This window comes from Chelonoidis abingdonii, chromosome 15, assembly GCF_003597395.2.
Source record: "Chelonoidis abingdonii isolate Lonesome George chromosome 15, CheloAbing_2.0, whole genome shotgun sequence".
Taxonomy (NCBI): domain Eukaryota; kingdom Metazoa; phylum Chordata; order Testudines; family Testudinidae; genus Chelonoidis; species Chelonoidis abingdonii.
The window spans coordinates 3,944,913-3,970,351 of NC_133783.1; the positions used below are offsets into that span (position 1 = coordinate 3,944,913).

Sequence of the window (25,439 nt, forward strand, 5' to 3'; positions counted from 1 at the left end):
AGGGTTCGGCAACCTTTCAGAAGTGGTGTGCCAAGTCTTCATTTATTCACTCTAATTTAAGGTTTCGCATGCTGGTAATGCATTTTAACGTTTTTAGAAGGTCTCTAAGTCTATAATATACAACTAAACTATTGTTGCATGTAAAATAAATAAGGATTTTAAAATGTTTAAGAAGCTTCCTTTAAAATTAAATTAAAATGCAGAGCCTTGCAGACCGGTGGCCAGGACCCAGGCAGTGTGAGTGCCACTGAAAATCAGCTCGTGTCCAGCCTTCGGCACGCGTGCCATAGGTTGCCTACCCCTGGTATAGAGGGTTGGAGTTCGCCTGGGAGGGGAGACCTAGAGTGTGCGGGTACTGCTGGGGAAGAACCCCAAGGTAAAGGGGCATTCAGGTTCTGGGAGGGACATGGTGAGGCGGGGGACGTGAGGCAGGTGGCCAGCAGAGGGTGCTCAAAGGCTGGTAAAGAGCTAATTCCCAGGACAACCAGTAGGAGGTGCCGCACTGGTGAGTCGCACCTTGCTACAGACCCAAGTCCTAAAGTAAAAAGTACTTCCTTATTATCAATAACCAAACCATTCTTGTCTGCCCACCCCATGTTTGCTGAAGATGCTAAGAAACCTGCGCAGGCAGGATTAGCGTGTGGAGGAACTATATATTTTGTAGCTAGAAATGAAGTCATCTTGTGCGTAATTCCATTGTTGATACAGATAAGAAAGAAATGCAGATGGATGGGCCTTTTTGCTCTCTTATTTAATCCCCGTTTTACACTGGCATTAATTCCATTTACATCATATGCCAGACTTCCACTGGGTAAGTGAGAGGAGAATGTGAGCAGTTCACATACACGTGCTGCACCCAGTGCAGTGGGTTTGCATTACTAAGAATTTAATTATATTCTGCAGAGATCAAGGAGTAAAATTTAAAAGCAACTAAAAATAGGGGCACTACTTCCCCCTTTCACAATGAAAAACTTCACAGCAAAGAGCACAGTGGGAGAAAACAGCGTGTACCTCCTGTAACCTCTTTTACTATTCCTCTGCTAATCCCAGCCTCTCCCCTGCTAATATAGCTTTTGCCCAACCATGCTACACAACAAACACCAATTACAGACCTACTAACTTTACGGGCTTTCCCCATAGATTTAGTTGCAATCAATTTAGTAGTCAACTTAGTAATTGAATCAATATAGTTGATGTAATTCTGAAGACCCTACTCAAGTCTCGAAGTGAACTGGCACGTGATAAAGGACTTCCCTCTTATTGAATTGCTGGTGTAGTGAAAGTATGACTCATGCTGGTCCCACAATCCTGTAGAATATTATGGATCAATGCTTGAATTCAGGCAGTACAAGTAGAGGTCGGGTCACAAAAAGCAAACTGCCAGACAAAGTGGATACTACCGAGCCAGAGGATCAGGTGGTGTGGGAAATGACAGGATGCCGTTTTTTTGGGTAGAGAAAAAAAATGTGGAGCATCTCTTCTTCCCATCACCCCAACAGAGGCATAGGAGAAAAGGAAAGATGGACACCTCACCCATCTGACCGCTAGGCAGAGGAGGGAGAGTTCCTTTTCCACCCTATAGCTTGAACAGTGGAAAGCCTTCCAGGAGTGGAGGAGAGAGTGACCTTGCCCACATCAGCAAAGCGGTGGGAAGTGGAGACAGCACTGGTATGGCAAATGAAGACTGGCAAATAATTCTAATAGAAGAAATAAACAGGGATTCACTCTAAATCAGAATTCTCTATTTCTGGCATCACAATCGTTTCCCTGACTTCAGAGGGTGGTTACCCATCATATTGTTTAACCACTTAAGAATGAATGAAGTTTGACAAAGAAAAGGATCTTTGCAGAAGAAAGAAGACAGAGTTCATGAACAGATATGTCATTGGCAGCTAGCTATTTAGAAGGGAAAATAGTCACATTTACTTTGTGAAGAATAAACTGACTGTGCTCAAAGGAAATGTTTCTAAATTGTAATAGTCCATTGTGAGTTATCTAAGCATAAACGCAATTATTCTCTTATAATTTATCTTTCTAGTGTTTGCACAATAAAGCAATGGCATCGTGTCTGCAACATTGCTATCTGTTACTCTGGGAATGCCTGTAATAAATAGAAGGATTAGCCTTTCAATAAGTAAGTGAAGCAACAAACAGCAGGGGTTGAATTATGAGACAGTCTTTGGATGAGGATGCTTAGGCACCTGATTAAATGGCAATTTTGGGAAGGGAGCTACAGAAGAAAAGAAATTAGTGAAACCTAACTGGACCTGATGTTTAAATGTTGTCTGAAAATGAGAGCTTTCTAGACAATGGAAGCCAAAAGATCCAAGTCAATCATATTTTCATTCTAGCCTCTCATTAGCTGCTTTTAATTATGATAGAACTCATCAGTGTCCTCCTAATACTAAAAGTCAGTTTCATTCAGGAATCTTCTTAGTCTGGTAAGGTGAACAACTTTCAAAATGCCAGTTTGCGACCTTCATATTTAAGAGATCCAATGTATTACATGGAAACGCTAAACCTTTTACCCATAAAAATTTTATTAGTGATGGTTTAGAGTTAGAGTTTGGTCGGATACTTATCTGGACTTTCTAAATGTGTCAAGTCTGCAAAATTTGGCTGATAACTCACAAGAACAAGGTATCTCATAAGATTACCATTACTTCCTTATTGGAATGAAATACCATGAGGATAGATTACCTCATTACATCTGTCTCAAGCTGTTGCTGAAATGGACAGAAGTGTAGTAGAAAGTTTAAAAAAAATGGTTAACTGAACTTTTTTGAACCATCAAAAGTTTGGTTTCACTTTTAGGTGAAGGGTAGAGTTGGCTTTTATTAAAAAAAAATATTGGTTTGCCTATCTCTAGTATTGGGGCTTAAGCCAACTGATTTCCAGTGTCATGAAACTAAATTCAGTGGGATAGTCTGAAAGTTTAGGTTCAGATTTACAAAAGACTCTCAAACCAGCCCCTAAGTTTGCAGCTACAGCTTTAGGCATGCAGTCATTTTTACTCACAAAAAAGATTTTATGTGCACACAGGTCACACAGGTAAATATCAGTTTATGTGCACAAGCTGCCTTTCACATGGACAGACTGTCTTTATCACATGTAAATCAGGAGGCTGTGAGTGAGTTTGATCTGCTTAAATTCTATTTTTAAATCAAGGCTGGAAACTAACTTTTTTTAACAGACCCCTGATCAGGATCATGAAAGGCACTATTAAAAAACATAATTTACAAAGTAATCATATTATAACAGCTGATACTGCAACAAAAGAGTCTTCTGAAACAGCTGTAATTAGGATAATCAGGAGTAAACAAGGTCTCCAAAGGGGTACTCATTTGAACACTTTAAAATCAGAGGTATAGTATAACATGCCTGCTTAATGGAGCTTATCATAAACAACATTTCATATTCTCCTCCATTAATTACATCTCTCAGTCATCTACCCCAAGAGGTCTATTTCCATTGAAAAGTATCAATCTGTAAATTGCTAGTGTTAGTTTCCCAGTGTTTCTATAAAACCGCCTAGACTGCTTGCTTTCCATTTGGCCCATTTGCAGAAAGCTGCTCCAACATTAATCTGCTAGCACATAAAGAGTACAAAGTTTTTAAATGGAAGTCCTTTAATTGAGTGCCTAAACCAGTTAAAAATGGACCCACTCTAGGTTAAAGTAGAGACTGTATATACTGAGGGAGTATTCTCTGCCTGTTTTCAAAAAGACGACGACTATTTATTTGCTATGGATGGCCAAAAACTGGCTTAGGCAAAATAGCTACTTATTTGAACTCCACTGTAACTCAAACCTTTTATAGGTTTGTTTCAAGGTTTGAAATTGGTTAAAAACAAAACACCCATGTCAATTTCTTATATTTTTGCATTCTTGGTCCCAGATACAAGCAGAAATATTTGAATAACCTGACAGCATGCTGTTAGACCCAGAACTGTGATGTATCCACTCTTTCAAGAAATCCCATTCCCATTGATTTCCAGCCCACTTTTGCAGACCCAAGAGAGTCAGCCAGTTTAATTAAGCTTTCCAGAAGCATCCGTCCTCCGATTTGATCTAAACAGCCAAACCTTTTGTTTGTTACCTGTCACTATGAACTATCACTTTATGGATGAAGGAGTACAAAAAATAATTAGAAGCTGTAAAATGTATGAAACACTGAACTGCCAAGGTAGTTATGATATGCAAGAAGACAATTTCCATATTTTAGAGATAATGCCCTAAATTTCCAAGGGTGACTAGTGATTTGGAGTGCTTCCATTTTTGGAAGGTCAGTTTGAGACACCCTGCTGCAAGCCACCAGGCTTTCAAGTCTTTCTGAAAATAGTGTCCATCCAAAACCATCAGTTGCTTTTGAAGACTTAGGCCACTATACATATCCTATGGGGTCTGAGAGATTAGTCGCTACAGAGGCTCAGCTCCAGATCCTCAAAGGCATTTCCATGCATAACTCCAACGGACAACAGGAGTTATGCTCTTAAATACCTTTGAGGGGAACTGGGGCTCAGTCCACATCCAAAGTAATGAAGGTCTAAGGGAAGGTATGCATGGTGGCAATGGAGCTGCTACACAGCATCAGCCTCCCATGGTCTGTATGATGGGGAAGGGGGAGAAAGTTTTGATTTGCTTACAGCACTCATGAGGGAGTCCAATACACTGACGGCGAATGCAGTTCCACATGCAAATGGCTGTGTAAGATACAGTTCTGTGTCTGGGTCATCGTCGTCATCTTGGTCCAAAAACTGAACGTTTGAATCGTTTACTGAAAATAATAATACAAAAATATCAGAATATGCTTCTTGGCCCACAGCATGTGACCTTACATACTACACAATCAGAAAGAAAAAGCAACGGCATGTGTCTGGAAACACAGACTCGTGTCTTTGACATCACTTAAAATGAAATCAAAGTGGATGTGAAAATATGCACTTAAAAATCTGTTGATCCTTATTTTGCTTGTATGACAGGGGAATATCCCTGTGCCATAAAAACGACCTTCCTGGCACCACCTGCTCATTTACCAGGGTGCTGACATACATTTTCCCTCCGTACAGGCAAGATACAATGGGTAGGGCTGCGCGGATATGCAGTGAACCGTTAATGTCAGGTCCACTTTGTGACATAACCCTTGTCCACGAAAAGACTGATTCAACCCAAAGGCTAGTGTGATTCTTTTCTGATGGAACTGTGTTAATGCAATTGCAGCTCCAAAGAGGGAAGCTCCCCATTCAGCTTGCATCAAGCTTGTCATACAAAAGCAATACACTGCAATTCTACTACTATCCTATAGTATGGTTTCAAATGGTTTCAGCCACAGCCTCACCGCCCTAGCCACGAATTCTATTCCATGCAGTGTGAGGAACATGGTTGCTTTGCAGAAAAGACCAAACAAGGTAACATTTGATATTTAGATTCTCATTGAGTTGCCAGAGTTCATCTCCCCACCCCTGCCCCATGCCACACAACTTGATACAAATCTTATCAAGCAGATGATATTTGATGAAGTCATTTCTTTTCCATATTAGGACTCCTCAAAGTGCAGACTGATCATTTGCGTCACCAACAATGCTTTTGAAATTATTAAAAATTAAATGACAACTTAATTTCAATTCCCATCCAGGTCTGAGAAATTATCAGTTTTGCAGCATCTGATAATGTGGATATTGAATACTTTTCTTTTCTCATAGTTATTGGAAATTCCCTGTGTTTATTTTTTAGTAGACAAGGATGCTCCTAAAAAGCCAAATCCTACTGCCATGACTTCAGTTGGATCACTCTCTATCTAGAAATATGCCTGCCTTTCTGAACTATCATCTTGAGACAGTTACTTTTATTTGATCAGACTACCTGTTATTCAACAGCTATCTTTCACTAGTATAGTATTGCACTGTTCATGCAAGGGCCTCAAAGAGCTCTACAAGTATGAACAATGCCTATAATATTACAGCCCTGTGAAGAAGATAAGCATTATTATCCCCATTTTACAGATGGGTAAATTAAGGCACCAATTGGCTGTGACATAACCAAGGTCAAACTGAGTCAGTAGCAGAGTTGGGAATAGAACATACAATTCCTGATTCCTCATCCCCTGCCATAACCACTAAAAAGTAACATCTCTCAGAGCTATATACAGTCACTGGTTCCATTATATGATGTAGATGAATTTCATCCTGGTAAATAGCTCCATCTACACTATATCTTGCCCAGTGGATGTCAATTTATTCTTGGGCTCCTAAGCAAAATATCGTTGAAAGTCTGTTGTACTTCAAAATACACTTTTTGAAAAGACTGTGCCTTTGTTTAATTTGCTAGCTGAGGAGAGGAACTATAAACAGCAGTACTCTTTTTCCACTTCTGTCTGGCAGACTCGTAAGACTAATACCTGACTTTGACACAGACTTTCTAACAATACGCAGAGTCAGTTTCCAACTTACACCAAATCTTCTGTGAATTCTGCAAGTGCAGTTTAAACCTGAATATATCTTTATCTTCCTGATGCAAGTTAGCCTGCTATGATTTTTATGAAAGGTCTCCTGGCTAGATGGGGATAGGTTTAAGAGCGCAGCACTGCACCACAGGAAATGCTAATCAAACCCTGCTCTGAGCCCCTTGTGAAATCTCATTTTATTGAGAGTACACAGCATAGAAGCTTAGCTACTTTAGCTTCAGAGCCTGAGAAAAGGTCTACCCACAAAAAAAAAAATAAAACAAACAGCTTAAGGGAAAGTATGATACCGGGGTTTCTTTTTCAAAAATCTTTTATTTATTTTTTTACTTCCTGTGAGAGTTAAGGCATGTCAGTCAAATAGACAATAGACTGAAATAAAAAGAGAGAGAGGAGGGGGGGGCCCAGGCCAAAGAAAATGAATTGGTGAGAAGATGCTATGGAAACAGCCGGCAGGTCAGAGTGTGATCAAAGGTTTACTGATGCTGCGTGAAAAAGAAATCATTAAGATAGACCAGAACAAGACAGTCAATTTCTACTAAAACCACAAATAAAACACATTCAAAGCAGTGCCATGAGGGTAGCCCCTCTGATACAGCCAGATAAATAAAGAAAAAGCTGATGATGGTAGGAACAACACCACCCACAACAAAAAAGAAGACAGTGATGTGAAGGAAAAAGGCACTTCTTACCCAGTTCAGTTATCATTAGTATGTGGGTTCCACTGTTTTTTTCCTGACTGATTGAAACCAAAGGCAGAAGTTTGCCAGGCTTAGCTAATAAGTAAAGTATTTGGGGGGTGGGGGGGAAGAAAGTACAGAAAGAGAATAAAATAAGGGAGTAAGGCAGGTAAGGCTCTAAAAAAATAAAACTGAAAAATAAAAAGGACAAAGGACCACAAATCAAGTTTTTATTTGCCATGAAAGCTTCTGCACTTCACGTGACAACAGCTTGACAACATGAATATCCATAGCTAGAGTGGAAATCATACCCAGGTAACCAGCTGCCCCATTCTCAAGGGTAACAAGTGTCATGTCACTGTGCAATATTGAAAAAGTTTTGGAGCATGAAGGGTTAACCAAGTAGCCTTTTAAATGCAGAAGGGAAGTCTGCTGGCATCTTACACAACTTTTATTTTTTAAAAAGAGATTGTCCCAAAGACCCCTGCCTGCTTGGTACAATACATTAAGAACAACCTCTTGCCTAATGTAGTGTGTGTTCAAGAACACACAAGGTGAAAACACATAGGGAAGATCTAAGTTAGTTATTTATCCAAGTAGAAAGTTTCCCCTAATGTTTCCTCAGCAAGAGTAAATCAAAACAGTTAACTGACGAGTAAACATGGTGTCCTCGGCTATGAAATAGGTAACTTTCCTGAGGCCTGTAAAAGGAGTGGAAAAATATATGAGAATGGACATGAAAGGAGTATTTTTGTTTTCCTTACCTAGCTCTGTTATAATAGGAATGTTGGCTCCTGTTGTGATTGAGGGTTGACGTAACAGACCATGGACTGGACTGTTGTCTGGAGATGACCTATCCATTCCTGGTGGTGTAAACCCTAAGGAAGGAATGTCAGACAGTTACAGGATGCACTTCAAGTTGCAAAGCAAACAGAAAAGAACGTAACAAATGATGACGACAGATGTTAACATTGCATGTATCTCCTGTGGTAGATTATTGTTCAGAGAGCTACAGGTAGAAATCTGCTATAAACTATTTTACTTAACATTCAGCACTGCTGAAATACAGCCCCTCAAGCCTATCAATATTACTGGCAACAATTAAAGCCAATGCACTTCTGCTAAACTTGTGAAACAGCAGTTTTTACATCACAACATGCTAAAACTTTCCGTGCAAAATGTGATCCTTGTCAAAAAAACCTGCAAACAAAATCCAAAGGGTTTTTTTCTTGCTATCAGTGTTTCAAAAAAATACTAGTAATAAGCATCCTTACTTAAGCCTCACACTGCATTCTAAGGCTTGTTAAATCACCATGTTTGCAGCTTTCAGGAGCTGATGGGTCTGATTCAGAAGATGATTTAGGGTGGAGCTGTGAAGACCACCGAAGGATTTAGTTACTTTAAGAAGTTTCCAAAAGCATTATGAAGCCCAGAGAATTATTAAATTCCATGCTGATCTTGCAGAATCCTCATGGCTTCCATTCAGGGCAACAGTGAGTCAGAAAGAACAGGAAGCACTAGCTTGGAAGGAATGGGGAGCGAGACTGACATATGGCAGATGGGTGGGAGAGAGGGGCAGGACATCTGGAGATAAATAGGAAAGAGGTCCACACACTTGGAGAGAGGATGGCATAGAGAGGAAGTGTGGAAGAGCCACATGGGAGGTAAAGTGATGGTCTGGGGTGGAGCAAGGGCCTCCTTATGCACCTTGCATGCTCCACCTGAGTCCCTGCAAGCTCTGCAGGAACACCTGTCACTGAACAGGTTGTAAACATAAAAAAGTAATATCCAGGTACATTATTTTGCTAAGCTGGAGTTACAACGTAAGTGCTGAATCTGTCAATGATTTAAGTAAACCAAAAAAACTATCACAAAAAGTTGGTCTGGAAATTCATTGATATGATATATACTTAAGGTGCCCTGCTTCAAAAAACAGTAGGAAAAATAGAAACAAGCACTTATTGTCACCATTGTTGTAGTGCAAGAGTTAGGCTCAAGAACTCCATTTCCTCCTTGCTATGGCAGTATTTTTTAAGCAGTTATTTGTCTAGCCATGAGGCCAAACTAATTTTGCATTATAAATTGCTGAACAGTCATTAGACTTTGGGCAAATTCTGCCCAGACTAACTTTATGTTTGAGATCCACAGACAGATTTTTGACCTTTTGTCATTACTTGCCTGGACTAAAGTTGAATCATCTAGATGTCACGAAGCCCCCCTCTCCCTCCCCCCCCCCCCAAAAAAATCGCTCAGAGTCAAATTTATTCCTAGTGTAACTCCATTGCCTTCTCATAGTATGCAAATTGGTTCACTCAGCTAAAGTCATTCATACATTCATCTGCTATTGACTCCACAATGAGTTGATTCTGGCTGCCCCGTACTCAATTTTGGCAGTATAAAAGTCATGAGCTATCAGAGACTCCTTTCATAAATTTATAGCACTTCAAAATGCGATGTCAGTCCCTTACCTGGATGTTTGCACCTTTCTTGAAAGTAATAATCACCACTATCAAACTAGATTTAAATATTTTAAAATATTAACTGCACTAATTTTGGCCCCTCAGTTGTCCTAACACTAGTTCGGCGCATGGAGTGGGTCTCCAGTTCAGCTCTGTGCTCCTGAGTTAGCAGAGCTTCAGAGAGCTGTAGGAATTACTGCACTTGCCCTTCTGGGAAGGGAGATAGAACTCTGTTTTGTTCTGAAGCTACTTTGGCCTTTTGTCGAAGATCAAGTGTGGTGTCAATTTAACACACACTCTGATGCAACAAATATTGCTAAGAGACCATCCTAGCCCTGCAGGGAGATGGATTTGCTACTGTAGGCCTTCTCCCCTTCTAACTCTTTCCAGGAGACTCCAGCATGAACTGTGCCCTGCCCTTAGGAAGAAAGCTCCCAGCAACACAAGGCCTGTGAGGATGGGCTTTGTAAAAGCAGGGGTGAAAGTGAGATGGTCGTTTGCCGTGGCAGCACTTTAATGCTCCTCCCCTCCCATTGGTCGGGGGGGCGTGCAGCAACGTTAAAGTGCTGCCGCGACAAAGGGCCCTGCAGTGCTTTAATGTCCCTACCCCATTGCCCTCGCCCCCACAGCCTCCGACGGGCCGGGAGGTGAGGGGCAAAGGGAGCAGTTGCCCTGGGGCTGGCGATTTAAAAGGGCCCGGGGCTCTGGACGCTGCTGCCACTAGCATGAGCCCCAGGCAGCCTGAAAGGGCTGGTTGGGGGATGCTGACCCCCAGCCCACCCCCTTCCATCTGAGTCTCCGCTCTCAGGTCCATACCGGTAAGTGGCCTAACTTACTTTCACCCCTGTGTAAAAGGGAGAGAAAACTGACGAGAGGCTCTGAATGGCGATGGGGAGGGGAGGCGAAGTCGTCTCAATGCCTTCCACAGATTTGAAAGGCACAAATTCCCATGGGGGAATTTAAGCACAGCAATACAATTCCAGTCATAAATGGTGATTCGGATAAATCTTCAAGGCAGGTGGAAGTGCTGAGTATGTCAGAGTGTTTAGCTTTACTCAATGTACTCCTTACTCATTGTATTGAAATCAGTTTTACTATGCCACCATGGAAAAAAGCAGACTGCATGCCCAGTTAATTTCTGTATGATAGTCTCTATCATGGCCAAATCCCATGTATGAGTAACAGCCATTCAAGAACTTTTATTGACATGATACCTCACCCACTCCCTGCTGCATCGCAGATCTGTGCCGTGCTCTGATTCACACTGGCCTACCCAGAATTTTCCAAGAGCCCTCTCAAGACTCAAAAGCTGGCAGATTAATTATGGATTGAGAGTCCTGGCTCAGGACTTTGCAAGGGACAGGAGTGGTATTTCTGGAGACGTGGACGCTGGGATTGGGCTGCTGTCTGTTGACTTCTCTGTTTGTGTTTTGTACACTTTCGTGTTCTGCAGCAGGGGGCATGATGCGAGACATCAGCTCAAGTGGCAACAGACAGTGAGCAAGCTCTGTATATGCACTGAGGCGGCTGGGGCCACTGGAGAATTACAGCTCAGCGTGACTGGCAGCAAGCATTCCAACCTCACATTGATTTGAGGGTAGAAAAGGCTAATCTTCTCCCCACAAGCCCTTGAGGCATTGGTGGTGGGCAGTGTTAGCATGAGACACCCCTGTTCAGACCATCCTCAAAGGCATCTCTTCTCTCCTTTCCCTAGAGGCTTTTCTTCCCAGTCCGACACTGTGTCCACTACGCCTTTTTTAATGAATCAGGCCCTTTAGATTGTAGAACTAGTTCGTAGCTTCCTGCCAGCTCAGAAGAAAATGTAAAGACTCAGTGTAATATGCCTCTAAATGCATAACTCCCTCCACTCTTCCAGAAGGCTATTTGTAACCACCTCTCTCTAACCTCTCAAATATTTGTCTTCCTGGGATGGTGTTAGAAGATTGAAATAAAAGTGGCATTTCTGTTAGGCACAGACTGTCAGGAGCTCTGTAATTGCACATTGCATACACAGTGCATTCTGTATGAAATGCAGGAAGCATGTTAAAGGGATTTTGTTTTCTCCATGAATGAAAAATAATCCTGAGCCTTAATATTTTTTTCCTCGATGGTTTTGGAAGATGTGAGAAATATCCACAACTTTATTTCCCTGACAGTGCTTAATTTGAATTGGCTGTTTACATAACTAAGAAATCTGGAATATTTTCAGCAAAAGAAAAATCAGAAAATGTAGGGATTTGGGTCTGTATCTGTCTATCCACCACCAACAAAGTCTTTATTCCAACTTTCAGGACATGTCCTGTTTGCAGCCTGCCTCCCACCCAACATAAATTTTAGATGCGGTCTATTTTTTTCCACCAAAATAAAGTGAAGAAAAACTAAACTGTTTTATCAGAACTTTCATTTAAAGGCATGGAAAACTACAAGTGACAGCTGTGCAGATTCAGTGAATGTGACGTTTTTGAATTTCTTCAATTTGACAAGTAAACACCTTAAATCGGTAATGCTATATGCATAATACATGGCCTGTATTTTGACATCCATCATCAAATGCTGACTTGAGAAAATACAGGTTGTACGTCAAGGAATAGCACCCATAAAGCAGGGAGAAATTCAGGTCACAGAGTATTAGGAAAACTATTTTATTACAGAACCAGAAACAAACTAAGGCACCAGATTTAAGATCCATTTTCGGCTGTGAAAAGATTCAATTTCTTTGCACAGAGCCTTCATTTAGAAATGACATGCTTTCCTCACAGACCCTTTTCACTTTCCTTTTCTCATTGCATTTTCTCCTTCGGTTCTCCAAATCGTGTTGCATTTACATTCATAAACCCAGTGAACCACGGCAGGTGGTTATAGTGATCTTCCTAACTGCAGTGCCATACTTGCTCTACAAACACCACCAGGGGCCTGAGCTATACTTGCAGGATAGGGTGAAATTCACATTGCCCATGAGTACATGAAATCTGTGAGAGACAAAGTAATGGCAGATGGAGAAGGATGAAATTCTCTTCCCCACAACTAGAAGGTAGGGTGCTATTGTGCAACTAGTTCATGGCAACTTCTGCACCTAACTATGAATGGCAGTAGCAGTCGCCATAGCCTGCCTAGCTTATGCAGAGTTTGGGGCCACTGATTCAACAGTTGATGACCCAGTGGCTGTATTCCAGCTACTCCTCAGTCTGCCCACAATCCATTACTACATATTCCTGGAGAGAGCTTCCAGTGACCAATTTACAGGAGGGTCCTTCCCCATGGGGCAATAAACATCCCCTTTCTGTTGGATTTATAGACTTGCTTGCAGAAGGTTTGCCAGAATTTGAATTCGGTAACTAATTTGGCCCTTGGATGTACACTGCAAGGTTTCCACTGACTTCACTGGGGTGAGCGCATGTCCAGGGGCACAATTTGGCCCTTTTAATTTATAACATGCTTTCCATGCAGAAGGATCACATAGTGCCTTACAAATTGATTTTACTAACTCTCCAGTCAAGTAATCATTTAATCCAGTTCTACGGTGGAATGCTGCAAGTGTTTAACAGCGCACAGTAACACAACATGGTTTTTAAGATGCAACTGCAAGTAAGCAGGATTCAGTTTTCCAAACTGAAATATAACTAGATTGCCAGAGCTAAAGGCTATACACTTGCTTGTCATTAAAATGCCAGGCATACCTATGGTGCTGTATAAAAAATAATACTCTAATGAAAGGTGCTTGGGACTGATGAGGTAATAGATTAAAGACTGCAGAAACGTAATTTAAAAAAAAACCCGTTATAATTATTGAGAACTCTGAGAAGAAAGAAACAATAATCATACTTTGACTACAGATCATCAGCATGCAAGTGGTGAGCTGCTAAGCAGTGGATGGACAAGATACCATGCAGTTTATGTGAGAAAAGAGAGCGAGAGCCATTAACCAGAGACAAAGAGATAGAATTGTCTTACAATGGGACCTCACTGTTTGCTTCTGTTTGCTGACTCTGCACAGTAAAATTCCATTGAATTCAATGGAATGATAGACTTTACCTCTTATTCTCCAAAGTACAGCCATTTGGGCATATCTGAAAAGTTCAGCAGCAGTCATGCAGCTAAAGAGCTGCTGACATTCATGGGAATCTGTTACAACCATTCAATTTAGAAACAGTTCTAGCTGCAGTGTCCCCTGGGGCCTGAGTCAGAGTTTTGGTTTGAGCACAGCACCAGGAAATCTTGAGTTCTAATCTAAACAGTTTTGGTGTAGCTTCGTATTTAGACAGGGTTCAGCTATAAAACACAGATGAGGATCCGGGCTGGGATTTCAACATCTCTGAAGTCTGGGAGTCACTCAGTCAGACCATCTCTACTCGAAGGGGTAGAAACTACAAACACAGAAGTTTTACTTTATGTTTTTACTGTGGGACAGAACAGTGTCACATTTGGCTGTGAAGTTCATAGGCTCCAAGGAAGTCTTTTCTCAGCTGACATTTACATAACATTGTCCTTCATGAGTTTCACTTTGAGTTTCAGGTTCAAACACATTAAAATTCAAAGCAAAACCCATCTGAAACTGCCCAAGTTTTGTCTAATTTTGGCTCAAAACCATGCAGAATCACACATAATAGCCACCCGGAGCCATAGAGCAGGTCAGGTTTACCACAAGTTTACACAAAATGTAAAACCACAGGAAGGGTTTAGATTTGCAGAGCTCCATTTTGGAGCTCTCTGTCTGCTCTCTACTGCTCCCTTCCCCACACGCTAATTTAACTAAGATGAGATGCAATCCTTTGATGTCTGCTAGGATAGGATTATTTTTCCTGGAAATGGCAAACACGACCAGTGTTCCCCCAGATGAAACTTTCACACATTGTGGCGCCAAGCACAATTTTACTGAAATTATAATTCTTTTTGGTAAAAAGGAAACCAAGTGAAAGTTCACTTGTTGACTTTCTCATCCAGATTTTTCAATGCTACAACAATTTTTGAAGGGATCTGATCACAGTTTTGTCTAGGTCACTGAATTTTTTTTGCCCTAGAATGTTTTTTTTCCCATTTGATAACTCCTAATATACAATGCAAAAATGTACTTCGAGAGTCCTAATCAGTGTCTTCTTATTAGCGTTGTCTTATTCAGTTTCTAATGTCTAAGGTAACAAGCAAACACTTCTGCAATAATAAAACCTGGAAATACAATTGTTTTAAATAGTCTCTGCATTGCATGAAGAGCAAAACGGCAGGAACCCATGAAGTCATAAGGAGAGGAATGATGCTTAGATTGCTAGTACCCCTCCATCACATAGCTGCTTCCCCGCCATGCCTTTTACAAGTACAGCAAATCTCTTATGGAAATCTGCAGACAGAATGGGATACGTCTTGTGAGGCAAAGTTATTTGTAAAGTGCACTGAGTATCTCTAATGTAAGGCACCACAGAAATGCTAGTATTTTCATAATGCAGAGGGAAGATTGTAAGATTGCTGGTGCAAGCAAGCCACAAGAAAGATGAAAGACTAGGGCATTTCCAAACTATAGCACAGTCTGAATCACATCTTAATAGTAAGATTGGCTTGTGGCTATTTCCCCCTCTCATGATCTGCTTTCTATTCACGATGAGGTAATACCCCTCTGCCAACTACAGCTGTTGGCTTCATGGAAAAGCACAGTATTTAGGTAGTTGCACAGTCTTAGATGCACTATGGATGTTACACTTTTTGAAGAAAGTTAATTGCACTGTTGTCTTTTCATGTAACTCCTTTCCAGTCTGTTCTGTTCCCCCTTCTACTCCCCTGTACCTGCTTCTCTAACACTGTGCCCCCTTTCTCCTCCTGGCATTTTATCTCTTGTTGGGGTCTGCTTTCTGGTGGATGCATTCCCTGTGGACAGCTCCTATTTCCTCACCACCCATGTGCCAGTGACGCTGGATTGGCACCAGCTGTTTTTTACACACACACACACAGGTTCTTTTTTGCCATGAAGAACCCCAAGAACTGTAGAAGTAGCTGGAAACAAGGAGGCAAGCCAGTACCATATGGCCATTCAAACTTTCCTTGGACCAGCAGAAAATGCAGTAATTCAAAATCCTATATATGCCACTTGGTTGTTGATTTAACATTAGTGTGAGAAAATCGGAATCCCTCACTTTTTTCCTATATAAATTCTCAACCTTAATGTTGAATCTGTAGTTTTTCCTCTCACTCCCCTTTTAACATATATTGGGTTTCCAGAGATTGGGGTCCATTGCATGTGGGCTGTGAACACTGTTATTTTTACTGGGTTTAAAGTTAGAAGCATTTATTTAAGTGCAGAGATTTGCAGCTATATTGCTTCTGGACCAAATCCGCCCTGCTATACTCACATACGTAATTCTGTCACATTTAGCTTTGATGTTGGAAACCAGTGTGCTATGTTAAACTAGTCAAATAAATTAAGCCATATCAGCAGATTTGCAGAGACAGGTATTCAATAAGAAGTTGTAAAATAGAAAGCTCCCAGTTAAAAATGACCTATAAATACATGTTGAGGAAACATCCTACATTACGTTATGTACCAGAGAAAGTAAATGTCTCCTTAGTAAAAAAGAGGAGCAAAGCCAGATGTGATAGCAAGCAAAGATCAATAAAAATATTTTGATAAATAAATGTAACAATGCTGTTTCACTTATGATTGGCAACTGCTGAAACATAAATTATACACATTTCCCATAGCTGCTTATGGGAAAACTATGCAGATTAGCATTTGATTAGGCTTATATCATGAGACTCAATTTGGACTTTTAATCTATTAAGCTCCAATAAATGAGGAATCTGAATAGCTCCCCTGAGCAGCAACAGTAATAACCACAGCAGTCATTTTTTGCAACACGTATTCCGACAATTTGCTTAGCAGATGAAATTAAGAAAACTCCATGTCTCTGAGTACAATTACTTTGTAACTTCTGCAAAAATTTCAGGTGTATGCAACTGGGGAAATGGACTCTTACAAAGTGCTTAAACAGACATTTTGTGAACATCAACATTTGTCACTTTATGCTAGCAATATTGTTTTTCCATCAATGTGGACTTATTTATGGCTGACTTTATGGTTGACTTCCTGGTCTGCATGGGTGAAATAGCAGACTTAAATTACTAGAGGCAGAACTAAGCTGGAATCCTAGAGTAAAACCTTATTATGTGCCATATTTGATGAGTTGGACCCAAAATCCCAGATCCAAGCCTGCTCAGATTTTGGATCACTTTGGATTCAGAGCAAGATAACTTCTAAGATGTACGCCAACTATTCTCCATAGGGTTCCTGGCACACTTACTATAATCTATATATAGGGTTCCAAAACTTCTCCAACCTGTAGTTGTATTATAAAACTGCCAGCAAACGTTCTCTGCTAAACAGTGCATAGCACCAGTATTTCCGTTCTGTTGGAAATTAGGCTGGTCGTCTAAATTGTTCTTTGGTTTGTACTTATGTCTCAGCCAAACCGTGTGACGAAGTTTTGGTAGACAAGATATGCAAGTGCATAGTCAAGTGCCAGTCAAGAATTTTTGGACCATGTGATAAAAGGCCCAGCTTGAAACACCCAAATATTGTTCCCTAAAGCTAAATGATTATACAAAAAGGACATGGATTTAGTGATGCGCTTTTGTGTGGGAGTATTTGTAAAGGAAGGCACAATGATGCAGTATTTATCCCCATCACTTAAGCTTTCAGTGTATTGGTTGGCCTAAAACAAAGATTTTGCACAAAGCCACAATTCCTACAGACCTGCTGTCATAGTTTAGAGAAATACATCCCATGGCCTTTTCCACTCAGATACCGGTTTACATAACACAAAGGCTTCAGAACGTCTGTGCTGACTAGGGCATTTAACATTATGTTATTCACGTGAAAACTAATGCTAAGACTTTCTGAGCTATGTCATTGATACAACCTCAATACTTTAACATAGTGCTAGGACAGAATATTTTCACACAGCCTATGATAAATCAGGTGGATGTACTGCAGACAGGAACGAGGAAGGACGGGGGAATTTATTTGTCATCCTCTTTAAATTAAAAACTTCTTGCTCAAGAATGGAGGTGTGACTCTAAGAGCCCCTCAATGCCCACTGAAATCAGAACAGCGACTCCTACTATGCCTAAGAAAATCACTACACTTAACAATGCTGTCATGGTCTTTGCCAGAGGTAAATAACATTGTATAAGGTATCATATGAAAATTCATATAAATCATCATAATCATTGTGAGATGTCTATACTGGTAACAATTAAAAAGTTGTATGCACATACTAAAAATATGCTCAAACCATGAAACCAGGCAGGGCTAGTAAACAAGTTTGCCCCAGCCAAAGGAATGTTGATTTGCCTGTCTGCTTAGGTCTCAAATGTAATTGGAGTAGGATAGGCCAAAGACAATGGAAATTACATTTGCATCTCAAGTCAACAATAAAAGAAAATAAGAGGATGAGAAAAGGGGAACAAACAGCAAGAATACCTTTGAAGAGTTACTGGGCTGTAAGAAGAGGTGGGGGAAGACATTGTGGTTATCCATCGCTGAAGGAACAAAGATCAGCTGCACCTTTTGTAACATGAATGGATGATGTCCAGTCATGTGGATTGGTGCCTTTAGGTGAGAAACTGCCTTATACAGGGATTGTAACCTGTTAAGTTCTGGTCACTAGAAGCATGTTATAGTTTTGTTTTATTTGTAACCATTTTCTGTTTCTATTATCTTTCCTTAATATCACTCAAATCTCTGTTCTATTTAATAAACTTATTCTTGGTTTTACCATAAGTTCTTCCCAGCGCAATACATTAAAGTGTGAATCCTCAGCTGATCAAATAGGCTGTATGACAATGTATTCTGTCTCTGTGGAGACAGTGGATTTGGCAATTTCTGTGCGTGTCTAGTGACAGGGGCTGCGTACTGCAGGAGAACCCTTTTCAAGAAGGTTCAGGGATTGGACAGCACCTGAAGTTAACCTGCAAGGCTGGTAGAGGTTTTCAGGAGATTGTTAGGGGAGCTAACAGACTGGAGCATTGAGGATCAGAGATTAGCCCTCACAAGTCTCTCTCCCTCGCTAAGGCAGGTGGTAAGTTGACTCATAGCTTGAACTCCCTGAGGAAGCATTGCAGGAGGCACCACCACATGGAAAGGAGTGCTCTTGTGAAAACTTTAATTTGGTCATGGAAGAGCACCCAATTTACACTATTTGGAATGGATGTAACGAGAATCAGGGAATATTTTCGCAATATCTGACACAAAGTGCATTCCAAAGGCAAAGATATTTGCACTTCCGAAGTATTTTTATAACCTCCATGTATAAAAGCTCTCTGTCAAAGATAATATAGCAGTATACAGACAAGAAGTGATCTCCATGAAAAGAAATCATGCCAATCCTCTACTACAGAAGTGCACACTTTTGGCTAAACCCTCATATTTGCTCTAAACTTGTCCTGTATTGTTCAGCCCAATATATTAACTGGATCATATTCCACAGTTCTGGAAAACTCCAGTCTCAATATCAAATACTAAAATTGATGTTAGGTACAGTAACTGTTGATTATTACTGACTGCAACACAGAAATAGCACACAAAGCAGTTTTTTTTTTTAAAGCTTATAGTCTAAAATGTGACTATGAAGATTATACAATTATGCCCTCTGTGGGCAGCTGGGCATATACTAGAGTAGCCTTAAGGGTGATCTAATCTACACTGGCCCTAGAGTCAGGGAGTAAGAAGGGTACCCTCTCCAAGGAGCAGCCAGACCATAGAATAGTATTCACAGATGGCATTATTTGCTGGCTTTAGCGTCTGTTTCCCTCATTCTGTGGCTCAAAGCATTCAAGAATTGGGCCCAATGTTTCTAACAGCTTGTGTTGCAAACTCCACACTAGATCTGAAAATCAAGCAGTGTTCTTTCTGCGTCAGACAATCTTAATGAACATCCTACAACCACAGCATAGCTACAATTTTGCTGATGATGTAAAATCAGAAGTGAATTCAGTATTAAAGTAATTCATAATTATTTATGATAGCCCCCAAAGGCCCGAACTGGAATTCTGTCCCTATGCTTCTGATAACAGACAGATTTAGTCGAGATTTACTCCTCCCACTATTGAGATGCAGTTGTGGGACTAATGTCAGGGTGAAAGCAAGGAGGCTCTATCATTTCATACCCAAGCTATACCCATATCTCAGTGATGTTTGCCCCAGGATAACACACCAGTTTACCTAGACTACTGTTGGAACTTGTTTGTTTTATGATAAATTCCTGACATCTCAATGTTAAATTGGAAATTTCAAGGTACAGAACATAACTGTGGCCATGACAACAAATTTTCAGCTCTATTTTATAAGGAGATTGGAAACAAAATGCACTACATAAATTGTCTCCTAGGACATTTGTGACATTTGCTTCCCATCAGAGGCATGCCTCTTATATGGACATATTATTTGGAATACAGATCTATGTAATCTGGTGATGGATCTACTGTGATGAAGAATAATAGCTATTATTGAGCAAGTGTAATTTCTTGTACTTTGCAGATGATGGTTTATCATCAATTATTTGGCGCAGTGACGACACTGAACTGCTCTAGTGAAATTGTTCAAGGTCACTCATCCATATACGTATTATCTCTGCAAGTGCTAACAGTTGTCAAAACTCGTTTCTGTCAATATATTGAGATGACGTTACATCGGGAACCGATATGTCTGTTAAGAACATATCACTTTTGCAAAGTAACTTTTCTGACTATAACCATAACTTTATGATTAAACCTAATTCAGCAGTTAAAACTTTCAATCTTATGTTTGATCACACATGGAGTAAATGACAGGAACTATACACTGGATCCAATTCTGGTTTCCATTACACATATCAATGGAGTTGCACCATGTAAATGAGTTCCAAATTTGCTCAGTTATAACAAGACGAAGAGAAAAGCATAACACTTAAGCCTGTAATAGAATGTCTGCTAATAAAGTAAACAGGAGACCTCATATTGCTGAAGTCACACTATTTTGGTTTCCATTATGCTATTTTTTCCCATCTTCACTGAACATTAATCACAGAAATTCATGTAGCTCATGAAAACGATAGAGTGACTGAAATTATACATACCTTTACATTATAAAGAGTTTCCTAATATCCTTATGGGTTGGGTTTCTTAGCATCTGTGCAGTTCAAATGACTTTTTACGTTTAAAAAGTGCATGTAAAAATGCATCAGATCACCAATTGTTTCGCTTATATGGGATCTGCTGTCTGGCAATACCGAAAGAAGGACAGGAGACATTTGACACGGGTTTAATTAGGCCACATCTTTATGATTAGATGTCTGGGACTACCTGGCAGATAAAAGTGTACAGTGCAGATAACCCCATGTTTATTCCATAATTATCCAGGAGGCTTTTACCAGCTCCCCCTCTTTTTTCATCCATGTCCCTCCTGCAAATTTATTGCTCGCACCTTACCATCCACACTCCTCATAGGAGGGTAAAAGTGGGCTATAAGAATAGGGGGTTGGCTCCCTGCTGTACCAATCATAGGAGTCCCCAACCACCTCCCGTTTGTTCCTTTAAGTCCTTTTAAAGTCCTTTACCAAGCCATTTATTCAGTCACTGTATACCTTTCCTATGGAGTACCTGCACTGGACATCCGCCACAAGGAGGCGCCAGCAATTAGCTTGGCTGCCTCCTCCCTAAACCCAGTCAGGTTCCCAGACATCTTTTACTGCCCCCCCTTTTGTATTGGCCAAAACAAATGGGCTCCAAAGCTTTACAGGAAACCCCATCACCAAATACCATCCTTATCTCCCACACCACACTTCAAAAGTGTAGGGCGGTCAATAACCCATGTAGTAGAAATCAAACTGGTAAATGACAATAACAAAAAAAGCCATACTATAGTCTTAATGTAGTGAAAATTAACTGACACCAATAAAATATTTGCCAAGGTATCAAGCACAATATCACCATATTGAAAACACTTTTCCAACAAGCAATTTTTGAATTTATTATAAAAGTATAGCTATCACTTATGCGTCTAAGTACTACCATAGAGTTTAAAAACGTATGCCAGCATAATCTCGATAAAGCTTTAAACTACACATTCACATATGTATTTATTATTATTTATAGCACCTAATGTGTTAACTGGAGAGGAAAATGGATAGCTAAATGTGTGTTAGCTTGCTTGCTTCACTTACAGTAATGACAAATGCAGTGGAGACATTTGTCTTTTAAAGTAGGGATTTCTAATGTTTCTGAATTTCATTGTCCATATTCCCATTATTTGATAAAACTATAAGGATAAAATTTAGAGATGGGCTGGATCTGGAAAATTCAGATCCAAATGTGGATTTTCATGTTAGGAGAAATTTCAGGAGTGTTTGGGTTTGGAATGGCCTGTTTGAGAAAGAAGGCACAATGTAAAATTTAGAAACCAAAGCTCTGCACTGGGGTTTTGGCTTATGCTTAATCTAGTCATACTGTACTAATATGTAAGTTACCACCATAAATCAAATTGCAAGGATGGCTGCCATAAAACCCACATTACTCCTGGAAATCTAAGTTGGATGTATGATGGAGGCCATATAAATAAATGCAGACTTATTGTTTTCCTGCGAATTTTTCTCTTTTTGTATAATTTAAGCTTTCATTTCAAAGCCTAATTACTTGTAAAGATAGCTGTAACTTGTAGCCCAGGAATGTAAAAGGCATCATGGAGTTAGTCTGGCTGAATGGAATTGGATTTTTGATAGGGCAATGTAGAATTATTTTCTGGTGCCTGAAGGAATGAGATTGCTCCAGCCTCTTTATTATATCTCTAAACATTTGCATTCCCACCCTGGAGTTTCAGAGTTGACTGGACCAGGGCTAGGGTGACCAGATGTCCTGATTTTATAGGGACAGTCCTGATTTTGGGGGCTTTTTCTTATATAGGGACCTATTACCCACCCCCCACCTCCATCCCGATTTTTTATACTTGCTATCTGGTCATCCTAACCAGGGCAAAGATCTTTGGAGTTTTGCCATGGACTTTAGTAGGGTTAGGATTTCATTCTTTGTCTTCACACCATGCATACTGTTGCCACTATACAAACACACATAAGTGTGTCGGTGTGCATAAGATACACAGTTGTAAATAGCTATTTTAATTATGTAAGATGAATACATATGCCCTGAGTGTTGAATTAAAGAACTATATATATTTGTGTGTATATATCTATATAAAAAGTTACAATTAAGATTACATTAACATTTCATTTTAACTATTTTTTCACATTTTTCACTTAAATAAACAAACCAAACCAACTGTCCTTAGACCACAGCTCACAGATTTCTCTCTCTCACTCTCTTTTCAAGTTTGAGAAAATTCCTCCAGCCATTTTTGAATTTTTGGAGGGTGAAAAAATATAAAACAAAATCCAACACTTTTACAGCATGTTATTGGCATAACTCAAACACAACTGAAGAAAAATTTAAATCCCAAATTTAATCTACATAGCCCCTGTCTAGCTAATCATCCATTCCACATGCAAAACATATGTTAAGGCTTCAGGCACATATCAGTGCTTTGTGGGCATATTACCTTTCAAGAATTGGGGAGCTTAAAAACAAACAAACAAACAAACAAACAAAAAAACCCAAGAAAAGTCCTTACATGTTAGAATGCTGGGGAATTCAGAGTGAAGGCTGCACTTCTCAAACAAGCCAGCCAAATCACCTTAAACACTAACTTCAGAGATATGTAAGCCTTTATGTTTCCAGAGAGCGTATTGGGGAATGTGCACAACAACATAGTTTAAAACATTTGTTTCATACATGGTGTTCATAGCTCCAATACCAAACATATTGCTTTGTCACCACACTAACATTTGTTCCTTTCCTGTAAGTGCAGTAATTCTGTGATCTGGGCACATGTGATTTGGAAGCATACTAGCTCTGTGTCTTGTGAAACTTAGGCCTGATCTATGCTTAAAAGTTAGGCTGACATAGCTACAGTGCTCAGAATTGTGAAAAATTCACACCCCTCAGTGCCATAGGTATGCTGATCCAATCCCTGGGTGTGAAGGAAGACATAAAATGGCACAAACGTTCTGTGATTAGAATGAAGGCATTCTGGGTTTTGTGTTCATTGATCACATCAAACTTGGTCACGGCCAGATAAGGGAGTGAGAATTTCTGATTTTTGAACTGCTTCACTCTGAGGGCAGAGAAAAGGGTATTTTGGGAGCCTCGTTTGAAAAGTGCAATCTTAACTTTGCTTTTTCTGGGCAAGGCTGCTGTTTTAAACTCTAACATTCTTGAGTAGTAATAACACTCAAATTAACGAGCTGTGCCTGCAACTTTAACTGTTCCTTAATTGAGTTCTTTGGTGTTGGAATTCCCTTGAAACTAGGGAGCAAAGGAAGCTTGGCAAGGGATGGACATGGAGTCTTCTTGTCCCTTCTGAAGTGGATGGGAGGAAAGGCTCGCTAATGCACATCTCTTGCAGACCTATAAACCCCCTGCCTAATTCTGAGAGACTTGTGAGGTGTCCTATAATCTCTCCAATCATTTGGTTTGTAGGAGACCTCCAACTCCCTTGCCCTTGTAGATCTTTAAGTTTGGGTCCCCATGCTAGCCCCAGGATATTGGGAGGGGGTATGTGGGAGAGTGAGGCGGGGGGATTGAGAAGCAGCTCAGTGCTGCACAGAAGATGGAGAGAAGCAGAGCTTCCTTGACTTCCAAAGCAGATGAACTTTCTGTGGTAGACATCAGTGAAAGTCCCCTGTGATGAAGCACAGGTGGTGTCTTGGTTGGAGAAGCTTGGGAAATGTTAGACCTTCCCCTTTTCCTTCTCCTGCTGCACCTCGAGTAGCTTCGGAGTGCCTATCCTCTCACAACTCTCAGACAGAGGCCTGTTCCCATGGAAGTCCTCATACCCCCACATCCCTTCTCCAGAAACTTGCTCCCATTATTACTTCCCGCACCAAAGACCCAAAGATTTGATAGGGGACTGCCAAGAGCAGAGGTACGCACCCAGGAGCCAGTCTGGATTGCAGGAGCAAAAGGCTGAAGGGTATGCATTAGCACTTCTTCTTTCCCCCCCAAAGAACTTCCTGTGGTTTATCAAGCTCTTCGCTGGATGGTGCTGCAAGGGACATGTTAGAACTTTCCTTCTTCCTGAGAGCCCTTTTTCAGGTCATCAGGGATGAAATCCTGGTCCCCTGAAGTTAATGACAAAACTGCCATTGACTTTAATGTGGCTGAGATTTTACCCCAGGTCTTTGGTGGGACAGGCAATGGGACATGGAGGGCAGCAGGCCTACTGAGTAATGTGGAGAAAGCAAGTGTCTTGGTAGGGGCAGGGGAGCTGCGGTATCCAGCGGCATCTAGGTAGAGAGGGGAGCACTCAGGAATAGCGCTTTTCCACCGGACAAACTTCCTGTGGTTTGTCAGAGGGAAGTTATCCTTTTGTGGCTCATAACAGGACATCAGGAGTACAGCTGGCCAGAAAATAAGAATTCCATTTCACAAAAAAATTTGAGGTTTCAAAATCTGTTTCCATTCTGCAGTGAAATGAAACCAAGACCTTTTGAAAAAAATTAGAGAGACAGTGAGCTTGTGCCACCCCAAAATAGCCAATGGCCTAGGGGCTAGGGCACTCACCTGGATGGGGGACACCCAGCTTCAGGTTCCTGCTCTGCTTGATTCGGAGCAGGGACCTGAACCTGGGCTTCCTATCTCCCAGGTGAGTATCCTAAACTATGGGCTATTGGTTATTGGTGCCCCCTTTCCTCCACCACCAGAAATTCCATCCTGGACCCAAGACACCCTCCCAACTACAGTTTTGTTGAAGTATATGTTCCCTGGAAAAGTT

General features: G+C 40.6%; 1 protein-coding gene across 17 annotated transcripts in view; it reads right to left on the reverse strand.

The window, feature by feature from the left end:
- KCNMA1 (potassium calcium-activated channel subfamily M alpha 1) overlaps positions 1 to 25,439 on the reverse strand; it is a 902,086-nt gene that overhangs the window by 26,408 nt on the left and 850,239 nt on the right. For 10 of the 17 annotated variants that reach the window (XM_075072755.1, XM_075072754.1, XM_075072753.1 and 7 more), the window contains 2 exons: positions 7,904 to 8,017; positions 4,646 to 4,776 (listed from right to left, as the gene is read on the reverse strand). In XM_075072755.1, coding sequence (XP_074928856.1) covers positions 4,646 to 4,776; positions 7,904 to 8,017 — 245 coding nt within the window. Of the gene's footprint in view, positions 1 to 4,645; positions 4,777 to 7,151; positions 7,236 to 7,903; positions 8,018 to 25,439 lie in introns of all 17 variants that reach the window. The other 7 variants (XM_075072751.1, XM_075072750.1, XM_075072749.1 and 4 more) reach the window with 1 other exon arrangement.